We start from the raw sequence: 14888 nt of genomic DNA on the forward strand, positions 1-14888 counted from the left end.
AATCCACCGGTCACAGGTCAAACGGACTCCAGAGAAGTGAAAGGTCCAAATATAAAGCTCCTAAATCTTAACTTTTTTCCTCACGAATGCATGGGTGCTGTCAAGCTCATGATTTTAAGTCACAGTACAAGCCCTTATTCCAGCCCCTAGACAAGATTCTTCTCATTAGTTACCAAGACAAGGGGGGGATGTTGGGAACAGGTGAGAAGCGCCTTGTCCTAAGTACTGCCATTTTGACTTCAGATTTCATTTTACCTGCAGAGTGAAACAAAGTTCAGGTTTCCAAGCCCTAGGGGAGCTGGGAACCTTCCAATAGCTAACCCACCTCCTCCTTATATCACAGACACTTGGGATCGCAGTTCAGCTCCTGTGTCTGTTCCGCGGCCCTGATTCATCAGTCCCCTCCCCGTCCCCCTTGTGCTGTCCTGCATTAAATCTTGCCTTGCGATAACCTCTTGTGTCTGCTTGGGTTGACTCAGAGCCTTGGACCACAGAACCTTCTGGAAGGGCCTGAGTGACTGCCCCTGCCCCTGTTGGGCTGTGTGGTCCTTGCCAAGTTCCATTCCCAGCTATAAACAGACACAGAAAGTGGAGCAGGGTCCATGTTCCAGACATCCTGGTCCCCGCCCCTTTGTGCAGCAGCCTCACCGGACCTTGTCATAACCAGGGTCATTAACCCTGGAGCCTCGTGACTCTTTTCTAGTACGCTGGTCTGCTGAAACTGGTAGTCGCCGTAGGGTGGCAGGTGAGGCTTTAGACTTAGTCTCAGAAGCCTGGCTGTGCCCTTGCTGTCTCTTCCGTGGTGCCATAGAAATTCCAGGCATTGTCACTGTGAGTCTGCAGAGCCTTGAGCGGCCAGTGCCCCAGGTGGGTACAGCTGCGCTGGAGGGGATGTGTGTGTCCTTCTACTCACCGTGCCCAGACACTTATATTCTGGCTGTTGGCACAATCCAGCGACTAACAGTTGACGGTTGAACACTGCCCAGAGAGGAAGCCTCAATACGGAAGGTCTTTTCCGAGTGGGTGGGCACATTGAGCCTTTAAACAGGCCAACTTCAAGCTTCACAATGGGGACTGGTGACTGTCATTGGCATTGTGCTTTGCCGTATCTTTTTCTCCTCCAATCCTGCAGTCATTGGTATTATTCACTGGTCTACATCATACAGGGAGTGTATGTGGGTTTGTTTGGATTTATCTGTTCTAGTCTCTAGTCCTTCAAACTGTTTGCTCATTTGTTTTATTTTGATTTTTGTTTTGAGACAGGGTTTCTCTGTGCAGCCCTGGCTGTCCTGGAATTCACTCTGTAGACCAGGCTGGCCTAGAACTCACAGAGATCTGCCTGCCTCTGCCTTCCAAGTGCTGGGATTAAAGGTGTGCGCTGCCGCTGTCCCCTGGCTTAGAGTGTACTTTTTAGAACTTCCGAAAAACCCTTGTCCATCTTGCATTGCATTTACGTCTAAGAATTTGACATTTTTTTCTCCAGTCGGTCTTCTACAAATTTTGCAACAGATGGTATGTGGGCACTGGATGTCTGCTACTTAAGAGTGTGGTCCAGGGAGCTGAGCTCCAGCATCATCCAGGATGCTGGTTCCAAACGTCCCAGTTAGAGTAGATACTATCAAAAGGACGAAAACAATTAAATGCTGGTGAAGATGTGGAGAAGGGAGTTAACACAATGTCAATGGGAATGTAGCCTGCAGAGCTGTAAGAGAACACTACAGAGGTTTCTCCCGACATTACAACAGGGGCTGGAGACGCAGCTCACCAGCTGACAGCGCTTGCTGCTGCTTTTTTTTTTTTTCTGTTTCTTTGAGACAGGTCTCTCTACAGAGACCTGGCTGACCTAGAACTATGTAGACCAGGCTGGCCTTGAACTCAGAGATCAAGGCCAACCTTAGCCCCCCACAAGCTGGGATTAAAGGAGTGTGCCACCACACCCAGCCAGTACTCACTGCTTTTGAAGAGGACCTGGGTATCATTCTCAGCACCTACATGGTGTCCCACAGTGTCTGTAACTCCAATTCTAGGGGATCTGACACCCTCTTCTGGACTCTGGTGGAACTGCATGCATATGGTGCACAGATTATATATGCAGACAAACACACATATATATAAAATAAACAAAAACCATAAAAAACTGACTAGAGCTGAGCGGTGGTGGCGCACGCCTTTAATCCCAGCACTCGGGAGGCAGAGCCAGGCGGATCTCTGTGAGTTCGAGGCCAGCCTGGGCTACCAAGTGAGTTCCAGGAAAAGGCGCAAAGCTACACAGAGAAACCCTGTCTCGAAAAACCAAAAAAAAAAAAAAAAAAAAAAAAAAAAAAAAAAAACTGACTAGAGGATCAGAGAGTTGTGCAGTTCACGTCACCCAACATTCTCAGTAGCTAAGCTATAGAGGCAGTTAAGATGTAGCTGATAGGTGAGTGGATGAGTAAGATTTGCATATAGACAGCTGAATGCTATTCAGCCACTAAAAAAGTGGGGTGGGGTGGTACACACCTTTAACACAAGAGGCAGACAGATCTCTGTTCAAAGACAACCTGGGCTACCCAGTAAGTTATAGGCCAGCCTGTGGACAGTGAGACCCTGTCTAAAACAAGCACAAGAGTGAAATCCCATCATCTGTGGCCACAATGACGGAACTGGAAGATTTTTGAGATGATTCAGGTATATAATGCATGATCTCATTTATAGAAGCTCAAAACGCTGACTTTTAACAGTGAGGAGTAGTGATTCCCAGAGGCTGGGAGGTGCCAGAGAAGGGAGGTAGAGGGAGGTTGGGTGATAGTTACTTGGTAAGTATTAGCATTTCATGACATAGGACAGTGATAGCAGCTTCTGAGCGAAGCCATGATTCATAAACAAACTCAGATTTGCAGGGTCTGAGGGGAGGAGAAAGACCCTGGTTTGATCTCTGTGTCCATGCCTGCAACAATCACACTTGCCTGTCAAGAATGAACAGAGCTGGGTAGTGCTGGTGCACCCCTTTAATCCCAGTACTCGGGAGGCAGAGCCAGGCTGGGGTTCAGGAGGTAAGAGTGTTTGCACAGCATGTAGGGACCTCTGGGTTCAACCCAGGGCCAGGCATGAGTGTACACATAACCGAGGCACTCAGGAGGATGAAGACATGAGTATTAGAAGTTCAAGGTTATCCCTAGATGAATAGTGAGTTTGAGACTACCCTGGGACGCATGAGACACTATGTCAAAAACAAAAACAAAAACAAACAAACAACACAAAAGGCAAAATCCCAACAAAATTCAAATAATCTTGAACAACAGCAAAGATTAAAGGAGTCTGGAGGGCCACGGAGGATGTGCGAAAATAGCATTTCCAGAAGGTCCACCGGCTCCCAAAGGTTGGCAAAGTCGTGGCTGTGATTCTTAAACTCCAGTGAGTGGTGGTAACTTCTGTGAGAAACGGAGGGAGGTGGCTCCTGATGACTTCCCAACAAAGGTGGGTATGAACCAGTTTGGGGTTCCTCAGGTTCATCGCCTCTGGGGAAGAATGATGTCCTCCTGCCATGCGCTTAACAAGAGATAGGTCTCTACCAACACACAGAAGCCAAACCACGGATCTGAATAAATAAGCATTAACTTTATTGAATCATGAATAATTTAAGAGTGGTACAATCATCAGCTTTATTTTCTATGACATGGGGCAGATCTCCAGCGGATTGTTCTCAAACCCAAAAACCTCATGACACATGAAAATTAAATAGGGAGGGGGGAGGGAGGGAGGGGGGAGGGGGGCTTGGAAACATACCGTACACAAAATACTCAATTCCTAGTTTTCTCTTTAAAAATGGCTAGAAAAAAGTCATCAAAATGCAGCAGTTTCATTGATTATTTACAATTTCTATGTTACAATGAAAAAAAAATGTACATCTTATAGAACATGTTTCATAAAGCGCTCGGCCTGAAACAAGCAGGTCAAAACAGCAAACCTCCCATTCAACATCTGCAAGTTGGACTGTTTTGCTTTTGAAGTAGATTTGCCATGATCAAATTTGGGCACACAGAATTTTAGAGTCGAGCATTTAACAATAAAATTTAAAATGTCCCCAAGTTCAGAGGAAGATCTGGGCAGATCTTGCCCTTGTCACATTCCCACCCCACCCCAACCTTAAATTAAAAGGACTTCCCTTCTCATTGACGGCCCGTAGAACTCTTGGCCTCTTGGGAAGAAAACTTTTGGCTCCCACTGGTACCTCAGCATCAGTGTTGCATAGGATTTCTTTTTTTTTTTTTTTTTTTTTTTTTTTTGGTTTTTCGAGACAGGGTTTCTCTGTGTAGCTTTGCGCCTTTCCTGGAACTCACTTGGTAGCCCAGGCTGGCCTCGAACTCACAGAGATCCGCCTGGCTCTGCCTCCCGAGTGCTGGGATTAAAGGCGTGCGCCACCACCGCCCGGCGCATAGGATTTCTTACATTTCAAAATTAGCCTATCTATAGAAAAAGGCAAAATGGAAGCATTTTAGACAGAGCCCTAAATGAGTTTTACAAAGTCACTTTGTCCAAGGTCGAGCAAGAGGAAAGTAAAATCATGACATGGTAGGAAATGTGCCTTTTAGACAGCCTCGTTTCCCACTGTTTCAGGAAAGCGGCCCAGCTGGGAGGCACTCGGGGGCTATGTAACTATGTCAGGAAGCAGCAGGTACACAGGTTTCTGTTGTGGACCTGGATGTGGGGGGAGAAACGTCTGGGCATCGGGAATGGGGAGACAGCAGCTCCAAACAACATCGGCGGGGTATACTCCTAAGGTGATTGAGAAAACTATGTACGAGGAGGGGTTCGATCTTACAACCTCCCAAATTCACAGTATGAGAGTGTACGGTCATTGCTGGGGGACAGACGGAGAAGGGCTACCCTTCAGGACACTGGAAGGCTCAGGGTTTGGCCCTGGTCACAGGCTAGACATACGGTTTGAAAGTTTTATTACAAACAAAACAACAGAAGACACTCACACTCCCGTGCTAGCGGAGGCGGAGTCTGGGATTACAGCAGGGAGTGGAAATGTTTCTATTTACCAGTTAATAGGACACACTCTCGTTCCTTTCAACAAGGAAGAAAAACAGTGCCATTCCAAGCAAAGTGAGCAGTTTTGGGTCAAGCTCTTAGGGTACGAAAATTAAAATAAAAAAAAAATTACCAAGAGACAAACATTCAAGAACAGAACAGCAAAAGATGGAATAAAAACCCTGATCGTTAACAGAGACACCCTCACTGGAGCCAGGAAAGATTCTAGAACACAGAGACCTCAAAGGCATCCATACCTGGAAAGGAGGACACCAGCGTGCTGAAGCCACGGCACACTGGGTTATGTCTCCTAGAAATGGATTGGCAATGTTGCATGGACTTGTGGGGTCACTGTCCAGTGAGGTCGGCTGGAGACTGACAAGAACCAAAAAAAAAAAAAAAATGGATCTCTCTCTCTTTTTTTCTTTTTCCCACAATCATACATCCACACAGATGAGTCTTTCGGATGAGAAGTCAGCAACTCGTGTTCTCTTGATGAATAGATGACTTATAGCCCTGTTTACTTGAATGGGGAACACACTCACACACAACCCCGGGCAGGCACAACACTCACGTGAACGGACACGGTCAGTACGAAACCAGTAAGGCATTGCATGGGGGGTCAGCACCGAAGAGGTCAGGCAAGGCTCATCAGGATGGAGGCAGGACCGGGCTTCCGGGAAGAGTGGCTGCCCCTCCCTGGCTAAACTGTGTCAGGTTGGTTCTGAGGAAAGGGCCAGTGTTTGGCGAGGGGACGTACATCAACTCCTCCTGCAGCTGGGGTCGAGGGTGACTGGGGTGGGGTTCTCAGCTCTCAGAGACGAGAAGGAAAGGCAAGGCCTGTGGCTCACCCACAGGAGGAGAGCTGGTCCTCAACCACCTGCAAGGACACGGAGGCCCACAGCCCCACAGGGGATGGCGAGGGCACAGAACTGTGACGACGGACACTGAAAACCCGAGCTGAAGAGGAGCCCAAACTCAACTACTTTTCAGCTCTCACTTTCACCGAAGGACCGATTCTGGTTGGGGTGGGACCGGGACCTTCATAATCAACCAGGCAGAAAGGCAGACACAGGCAGGGGTCGATAGTTCTCCAGCGAACTGCTCGCACAGTACACAGTGTTTGCGGACAGAAACCTGACCGTTTAGACAGACGAGGAAACGGGCTTTTCTGTGTTGCTAGCCCCAACCGTTGCTAGCCCCAACCGCTCACTCACTTTCTCACCTCTTCACTTGCTCTCTCTCGGACAACTGGGGCTGATGGACTGAAGGGGGGCAGGGGAGGGGTGTATCAGAACAGACAAAATACCTCTCGGGAAGGAGAGCACCATGTGGAAAACAGAGACTGTGGTGTATCGGTGTCCCTGGGTGGCGCTCCAGGCCAAGCGCCCTCATTAGCACCAATTCTTCCATGAAGGGTGGGTGACATGGCTCTGGGGTGCTGGTGGCCAGACCCAAGCTGGCGGGTCTGTGCTGAGGGAAGCCCTGCTGTCTGTGTTTCCAAGTCGGATTTAGTCTTTTCTGTGTTGGGGCGGGGGGGTAGCTTGTGGAGGGATGCTGTTGGGTTTCAGGGCACCAAGTGGAATCTTATTTTTAAAATTTTCATTTAATCTCTTTATATTTCAACGGCGAGGATCCTTTCCCGTGAAGTATCTTCAGGGTCTCACGGAGGTCACGTCAACAAGGCAAAACGAGAATGAGAGTGGAACAGAGGTGAGGACAGCTGTCACGGTGTGTGTGGGGGGGAGAGGTCCTGGGCTGCTCATGGGAGGGCAGAGCGCAAGGGATGAGGGTCTCCTATTCCTGCCACTCTGCTCTGGCTTCGAGGCTGTGGCAGCCAGGGCTGGCTCAGGAAGTCATCTTCAGAATGACGTGGAGGATGCAGGCGGGATGGGGTGAGGAGAAGAGTGGGCCTCGGTCACAGAGTGGACTCCAGTGACGAGTCCAGGATGTCATCGTGGTGGCTGTTGCTGTTGGAGTCACTGTCGTAGCTCTGGGGGCTGGAGTAGTTGGCTGCCTCCTGTAGCCTCATCAACATGTTCATCTGTGGAGAGAGCAGAGGTGGGAAAGCCCGTCAGTTAGCGGGAAAGCCCATCCTGGCCGCTGTGGAGCTCCTGCCACTTGCTCTAGACTCGCCTCGGGGTCAGAGCTCACAAGAGAGGCTGAGGGTGAAGGCACAGAGCACAGGGTTTGAGCTCCAGCTTTCCTGATTACTAGCCGCACGACTTGAGAGGTTTCATTAGTCCTTTCCTGTGTCATTTATGGAAGCATGAATAGTTCTTGCCCATCACACTGATGCGTGGATACGCGCTGCCCTTCGAGGAAAAGGGGCAAGCCCTCTACAGATGCCAGCCCACAGCTGTCGCTTGTGGAACCCAGGCAGCTTTGATATGTGAGGCACAGGAGCTTCGGCAACTACCACAGCCTTCAGAAAGGGGAGGAACAGTTTACCAGGAACAAAGCCTCAGGACAAAGAGCCTGCGGAGCTCTACACCATGTCAAATACCAAAGCATCCAAGCCTCCCATGCCCCATGCATGGACCCGACACAGGGTTTATCTCTTGGGAATCAAAGGACAGAGTGTGCTGAGCACTCAGGAATGGGCCATCTGCTACAAAGCAAGCTTTCGGAATTTAAACTATTGCCTGCCACCTTTACCTCAAGTGGAAGAAGAGTCCTGGCTTCTAACCTCCTCTGGCCTGTGTTCTGCACAGGCCATTTGTTTGGGAACAGAGAGGGACCATCCCAAGTAAGTTAGGAAGAAGGTCCCCTCTGGGCTAAGGAGGAGGCTGCCATAGCGGAGTGTGAAGCCAGCTGCCCCTCCAGACTGTGCAGAATCTCCCCGAGGAAGCAGGTGGACGGCACCATCAGCTGCTGTCTATCTGCAGAGCCAGAACCAAGGAGAGGTAGGGCTGCAATACAGTGGTCGGCAGGGATGGTTACTCACTTATTAAACACCACCCGTGTCCACAGTGTATGGTTCTGAGATAAAAGCCTGTCAGTCCAGCTCTCAGGAGAGACTCATTCTCATGGGTGAGGGGATCAGTAAGGAAGATGGCTATACAACAGAGACATGTGGCCCTGGGCAGAGGGGCTCAGGAGCTCACCAGGCACCTGACTGGGTACAGCGGCGCTTGTGCCCGCATGACCCCTTCAGGGGCCTGGCTTGTTCTGAGAGGGTTGTGCACCTTCCAAGTTTGATGCAAATGCTTCAGAATGAAGGGCTTTGACATAAGACAATCCACAATGAGCTCGCTGACCTCAGGAAGCCCCCCATGGCTTCGGCCTGGAGAAATGTCTGCTCCAGTATTTCCTCCAGGCCACGGACAGGATAGCAGCATTGAATCCTTTTAACTAGCTCCTATTCACAGCCTCAGTAACGTGGCCCCTCCTGGCAGGACTCAGCCAAGCCTGCTGGCACTGGCTCACCACCAGGGCTAGAGCAAGCCATCTGGCTGCCTTCCAGCCCCTCCTGCCTTCCCACTGCCTTTCTTAAGAGTATTCTCTTCAAGCATGAAGTAATGCAGTCAATACTCTTTGCTGTACTTCTGCTGTAGCTGCCATGGAAGCTGGGGTTGGGTTTCAGGCAGGTTGTCATTTACCTGTGGAGACTTGGGCACCTTTGCTTCCCCATTCTCGGACTTTTTGATGAGTGAAGTATAACTTGGCAGCTTGACTCTGCATGGGTCTTGTGTTGAGAGAGAATTATAGAATTGATGGGGCTTTAGCATTGCTACCTAAGGTTGGTCTCTCTCCTCTCCTCTCTTTCTCTCCCTTTCTTCGTTTATTATGTTTTTTGTGTGTGTGGGGGGGGGGGAGCGGTTGTCCTGTGTCTTAGCAAAACTTGGCTCAGTCTCCTGGGTTTGGGGCGTCATGTCCTCTGCCCATGTCTCCTGCTCTCAAAACCTCTCACTGTCTGGCTTTGGTGACAGGTCCTTAGCACACCATCTTCTTCCCAGTGTTCTACAGGACAATATATGGTAATGGTGGCATCTCAAAGCAGAGGACAAACAGCTGGCAGAGAACACGTGTAAGGACACTCAAAGGGGGAGAAAAAAAATCATCTAACTTTAGCCTTATACAAGAAAAACCTCATGGGAGGTTAAAGGCATTAGTGGAAAACTAATACCATGGAAGAAAATGCTAGAGACACCATCCATATTAGGGGGCGAGTCCAGCCTTCCACGGCAAGGTTTCGCCGATTCCCTGTATCCAGAGAGCTTCGTCTCACCCCAGTCACGGCTCTCACTCACTGAGTGCTGTCAACTCACCAGAGGGTCTCCTTCAGCATCACTGGGGGGCACCTGCTTGCTCGTTGACCCCTCCCGGGGCAGGGAGTAGCCATCGAAGCCCACATCCTCAGGCCGTAGCTGCAGGAGGGGAGGCCATTCGTGCTGCTGTGGGCTGGCAGCCCATGGGTAGGTGTCCATTACCCACTTGGCAGGGTCTTCCCAGGGGGCACGCCTTCCGTAGAGCTGGAAACAGGCAGAGGATAGAGTCTGGAAGCAGGCTGAGACTACTTTGCTGTCCCAGTCTTGCAGCTTAATGGAAAACCTCCCCAACCAGCATTGTGCCTCATGTAGTATTTCGAACTAAGGATGTTGTCGTCGGAGCTAAAGATAGCCTGTGGTGTCACGCTTTGCAGTCTGACAACTTGGGCTCACTCTCTGCTCTGCTGCCAACTCTGTGCACAGCGTTTGCCTCTGGGCCTTGCTTTTGCAACGTGATAAACTGCCTCCAGCAAGGGAAACAGCAGTCTGACGGGAAGAAAGCTCTGCCAATTTCCATGGTGTCAATATTCCCACCCTGGCTGACTCCTGACACCACCATGACTCCTGCCATGAAGCGGCTGCTGAATGTTGGGCTGGAAAGAGCCAGTCCCTACTAAGCTCGACAAGCCACCTCTGGACTCCCACCGGGAAAGCCCACTCAGAGAGGACATTCTGCTCAGATCAGGTTCTGGGCAGCAACACAGCACGGCAGGGAGGGGTCATTAATGGGCCTGATGAGATGAACCTTAACTTTTACATTTTTCACGCATATGTAAATGTGCATGTGTGTGTGTGCATGTGTGTGTGTGCGTGTGTGTGTGTGTGTGTGTGTGTGTGTGTGTGTGTGTGTGTGTGTGTGTGTGCATGTCCACATATGCACACATGCACGAGTGTGCTTGTGGAGGCCCAAGGTCAACGTTGGGAGTCTTACTCAGTATTCCTGTACAGTGGTCATTCAGGCAGCTGCTCAGCTGGGCCCAGGGCTGCATAGTTCAGCTAATCTAGCTGCCAACACGCTCTGAGGGTCCCATTGTGCATTCTAAGCATGGAATTACTAGCGGGACACCACATCCACTGGGAATTCACATCGATTCTGGGGATCTGAACTGTGGTCGCCTGCCTTGCTGCTGTGTAGCAAACACTTGAACAGCCGAACCATCTCCCCAGCTCCTGAGCCCCCCTTTTTTCAAGTGTCTGACTCTCAGAGTGTTTCTGGAGGCACTCTGGTCCCTTTTAAAGACTAACACTAAGAGAGGACACTGTGTGCGGGTAACAGTGATGACGTTTTTGCTGACTCAGGAGTTCTCAGACCCGTCCACCATAGTAACCCATTTCTTCCCCCCGAGAGCCAACTATATCATGACTTAGTTGTAAGTGATCATAAATCGCAAGTGATCATAAGGCCAACATGTCCTGCTTTGACGTTCCTTTTCTTAAGCCTTGAGGCCCTGACCCTGCAACAATTTTAATGGCGGTTACCGACAGCTTTGTGGAAGATACATGTTCTTTAAAGAATGGAACCTTGGCTGGGTTACTTCTCACACCCAGGGAGGCTCTGACCACTACACTGCCAGGTCTAGTGTGGCTATTTCCTTTTCACGTCAGGCCTTAGCATCCTGGGTGCCAGGTGCCGAGGAGTGAGCAGATTGATGACTCTAACAGACGCATTGCTCCCGTGGTTTACAGACGGGGGCAGCCCTAGGAAGGAGAGGGGCCATTGCAAGTCAAGTCTGCTACTCACTGGCCGCTGGCATCAAAGCAGACGTGATAGGGCACGCTCACAGACAGGGCAGGGCAGGGCTGTCTGGGCTGTCAAAAGGTATTTCTACAATGACTTCGGGGTACACAGATGGAAAATTCCAGACCCCAACCGCCTGTGTGTGTGTGTGTGTGTGTGTGTGTGTGTGTGTGTGTGTGTGTGTGCGCTCCTTCCACAGTCTAGAAAGCTGCAGTGGAAAGGGACAGACAAAAGGTACTGAGACCAGAACATAACTGGGCCCAGCTCTGGCCCGAAAGAACCATACCTTTCGAAGACCCAGGCTCTCAGCCGGAAGGAGCCAGACTACTTAACTATGGGAAACAAGAACCTGTCTGTGTGAAAGGTTAGAAGGCAGAGCTGGATTCAAACCTGGGACTCAAGCTTTCTTCTCTGGCCAGTCCCTCTCACCTCACCCATGGGATCCCTTTGAATCAGCAGAAACCACATGACTCAGTCAGACTCAGAACAGCTGTTCGCCAGACCTCAGCACATCAGCCTGACCAAGGTTCTCCATTCCTCCTGGTGGGTGCCCTCTCCCCATGTCACCTGAGTTACTCCAGGTCTTAGAATTGGAATTCTATCCAGGATGCCCCCCTCCACACACTTGGATAAGCCCATCTCTCTGTATTAGTGGCTTCCTTCTTCACTTGTCCCCAGCACCTCCTATGACATCATCTTGTCAGATGCCAGCTCCCTGTCTCCCCGCACCCCAGTCTAGCCTAGTTTGTTGCTACAGCTCCCTTCCTCTGGGGCAATGCAAGTCTTCATGCTTGAATTCAGTCCGGCAGACTAAAGCAATCCGGTCTGAGCAGGAAGGAATCAGGGGAGACGCAGGTGTGAACCCATTTATGGATCAGGACTGAAGAGACCGCAGAAGTAGCTGGGATGTTACAGCTGAAGGGCAGAGGCCAGAAACCGCTCCCTCCCAGGACTTCTGAAGGAGCAAGACTGCCTCTCCGAGGAGATCCTCAACGAACCACTGAGGCCGAGGCTTAGCAAGTGTGTAGCACTCTTGAGGCCCCGTGGTTTGTACCCACTTGCTCACCATCCTGAGCCCTAACACCACAGACAGGTTCAGAGAGCATCTGGACCAGTCAAAGGGTCCCATAGGTCAAATGTTTCCATTTGTAGATGGAAAAGCCACAGCTGTCAGGGGAGGCTGCCCAGGGTGTCAGAGGACCTTGGTAACTGATGAAAGGTCCCTGAGTGTCCTTCCGCTGCTCCTGTCCCTTCCAGCACCAGCCCACCCCAACGCCAGGTCTGCCGAACTGCACCACTCTGCAGACACCAGACACTTGAGCAAGTGTTTCTGATGTCAAAGGGGAATGGGACTGCGGACTGAGTCATAAGGTAAGTGTATGTAGGTACAGCAAACATTAGCTGTAGGAACAGAAAACATTTTCACAAGTCTTCCCACATTCCACGGGACATGGTCAAAGCCAGGTGGCCGTGAGTCAGTCTGACGCAAGCAGAGAAGTGCTGTGCAGCTTCTTGGCTCTACTGCAGACTCTGGAGGGCAGTGGAGGGACAGCTGAGCAGGCAGGCATTCACTTTCCTCAGGGTAGGGGAGGAAAGTGTTGTCCTACTGGATCAGAAAGGATTCTGGGTGATGGGACAAAAGAAGCCAAGACACTGGAAACTAAGATTTGGGATGTTGTGAGATTTCTGACCCTATGGGAAGCACAGGGCTCCTGGATGTGCACCAACATTCACAGTTAGAAAATATTTCTAGGCATTTACTTATACGCACACACACACACACACACACACACACACTCCAGAAAAGACCCTACAGCCTAAACATGCAGAACTGCATGGTACCACTAGGGGGCGATGCTGTGTTTCCCCTAGGCATGGATTGTCTGAGTCTGACGGTAAGCCTGGCATCCTCAGGACTTCCCTGTACTCTACCCAGTCACCTCACAGGCAGTCCTCTTCCTGGCTCATAATATGTGACAGCCCCATTGGGACCTATTCTCGGGTCTGCACCTCTTCTCGGCTTATGGCCTCGGCCAAAGAAGGGCACACATGCTCTAAACTGCAGTGTGCTCCCCTCATGTCCACTGTGCAGGGTGAGGTGAGAAGCGAGGGATCCCAAACAGTACCTGGCACACACTGAGCTTGTCCTCAGAGAAAGTCACCGGAGAGAGGGGAATCGAAATGAGCTTTTTGTTTGCTTGTTTTTGATTGCTTCAAAACAGAATTTCTCCTTGTAGCCCTGGCTGTCCTCAAACTTAGAGATCTGCCTGCCTGTGCCACCTGAGTACTGGGATTAAAGGTGTGTACCACCACTGATATGAACTTTTTTAAAATAAAGGAATCCTCTTATCACGTGAAATCACATGTATAACTCTGCCGTATAAAAACTAACACTAAACCGGGCACAGTAGTAGTGCACACCTTTAGTCCCAACACTCGGGAGGCAGAGGCAGGTGGATCTCTGTGAGTTCGAGTTCAGGCTGGTCTGCATAGAGAGACCCCGTATCAAACAACAAAAAACAATACAAAACCACTGCCAAGGGTGGTAGCACATGTCCACAAGCTTGCGGGAAGTTGAGGCAGGAAGATCGGGCGTTCAAGGCCAGCCTGGGCTACATAGTGAGTTCAAGACCAGCGTGGGCTATATGAGACACTGTTGTTAAAACAATCAACAACAAAAACCCAACTAAACCCAACCAATACTGTGTTTCCTGGCTACCTACAACAGTGTGTTAAGGTCCAAGTTCTGTCTGGCCTTGGTCTCCTTTCCTGTGTACTCACAGGCTGCAGGAGTGTCCGGCTTCTGGTGTGACGCCTGGCAGATGGCAAGCCCTCCTTAACCTCAAACTTCCATCTACACCCTGCCAGGGAGAACCCAGCAATTCCTTATGCATCAGCGGACTACAGAGCCGTCTCCTGTACGTATCCTCAAGGCAGAGCTCGGAGACTCGGGACAGGGTGGCACCAGGGAGACTCCTAACTCAGCTCCCTTCACTGCTTCCACACTGAAGACGTGTCCTTCAGATGACCTCTAAGAAGCCATGATGGCACATCTGTTTGCCCCCGCCACAGGCAGGCTTCTCAGCAGCCACTCTGAAGCAGCTCCCACCTGGGACCTTGCTCTTGGTGGTAAAGAGAGGTGCCGCTCAAGCAGGAAAAGTCCCTTCTGTAATGGCTCCTGGAGCAGAAGAAAGTGTGGGTGTCCTTCTCAGCTCTGGCCAAAGACACCCTTTCAGTTCAGATCCAAATGGGAGGGGCCTTGGTACTACCAGCTACTGAGGACCAAAGGACCATCTGTTAAAGTTCTGTGCCTCCTTGGACACATTGGAGGTCTTTGCTCAGCAGTCCCTGACTTCTCCCAAGTGACTCAGGTCATTCCCCTTTCTTTAGCCGAAGATCAACTTGGGGCAGAGAGGACACAAGTGGGAGAACTTGGCGGGGGGAGGTGGGCACACGGGCGGCTGGGGGGAGGTGGGCACACAGGCGGCAGGAGTGCCTCCAGTTGACAATCAAACCATCCCAAGCCGCAGTGAAATGACACCCCTCAGTAACTCCTAAGCTGAGTGACAGCAACGGTCCCCAGCTGCTGCTGGACAGGAGGGATGCACAGCCAGAGGAGCCCCAGAGCCACCTGGGAGAGGTCCTGAGGCCAGGGAGGCAATCTCCTGGGTGCTCATGAGGTCTAAGCACCTGGGACAAAGTTTATAAGGTGAGGATTCAAATTCCAGAAACACTGAGCTTCATGTTTTTGTGGTGCCTCGGATAGAATCCAGGGCCTTGCCTGTGCTAGCTAAGTACTCTACCACTGTAGCCTTGAACTCACGACCCACCTCTCTTACTCCCGAAATGTAGGATTTTAGGAG

The 14888-nt window shown here is 50.7% G+C and overlaps 1 protein-coding gene across 1 annotated transcript in view; it reads right to left on the minus strand.

Moving 5' to 3' along the window:
• Positions 1 to 3578: 3578 nt before the first annotated feature.
• Positions 3579 to 14888, minus strand: part of Nav2 (neuron navigator 2) — a 367113-nt gene continuing 355803 nt past the window's right edge. Inside the window, 2 exon segments of the mRNA XM_052762814.1 lie at positions 3579 to 7060; positions 9288 to 9491. Of these exon segments, the coding sequence (XP_052618774.1) occupies positions 6935 to 7060; positions 9288 to 9491 (330 nt within the window). The 3' untranslated portion in view covers positions 3579 to 6934.

This window comes from Peromyscus californicus, unplaced genomic scaffold (assembly GCF_007827085.1).
Source record: "Peromyscus californicus insignis strain IS unplaced genomic scaffold, ASM782708v3 Scaffold_4__1_contigs__length_199733344, whole genome shotgun sequence".
Lineage (NCBI taxonomy): Eukaryota > Metazoa > Chordata > Mammalia > Rodentia > Cricetidae > Peromyscus > Peromyscus californicus.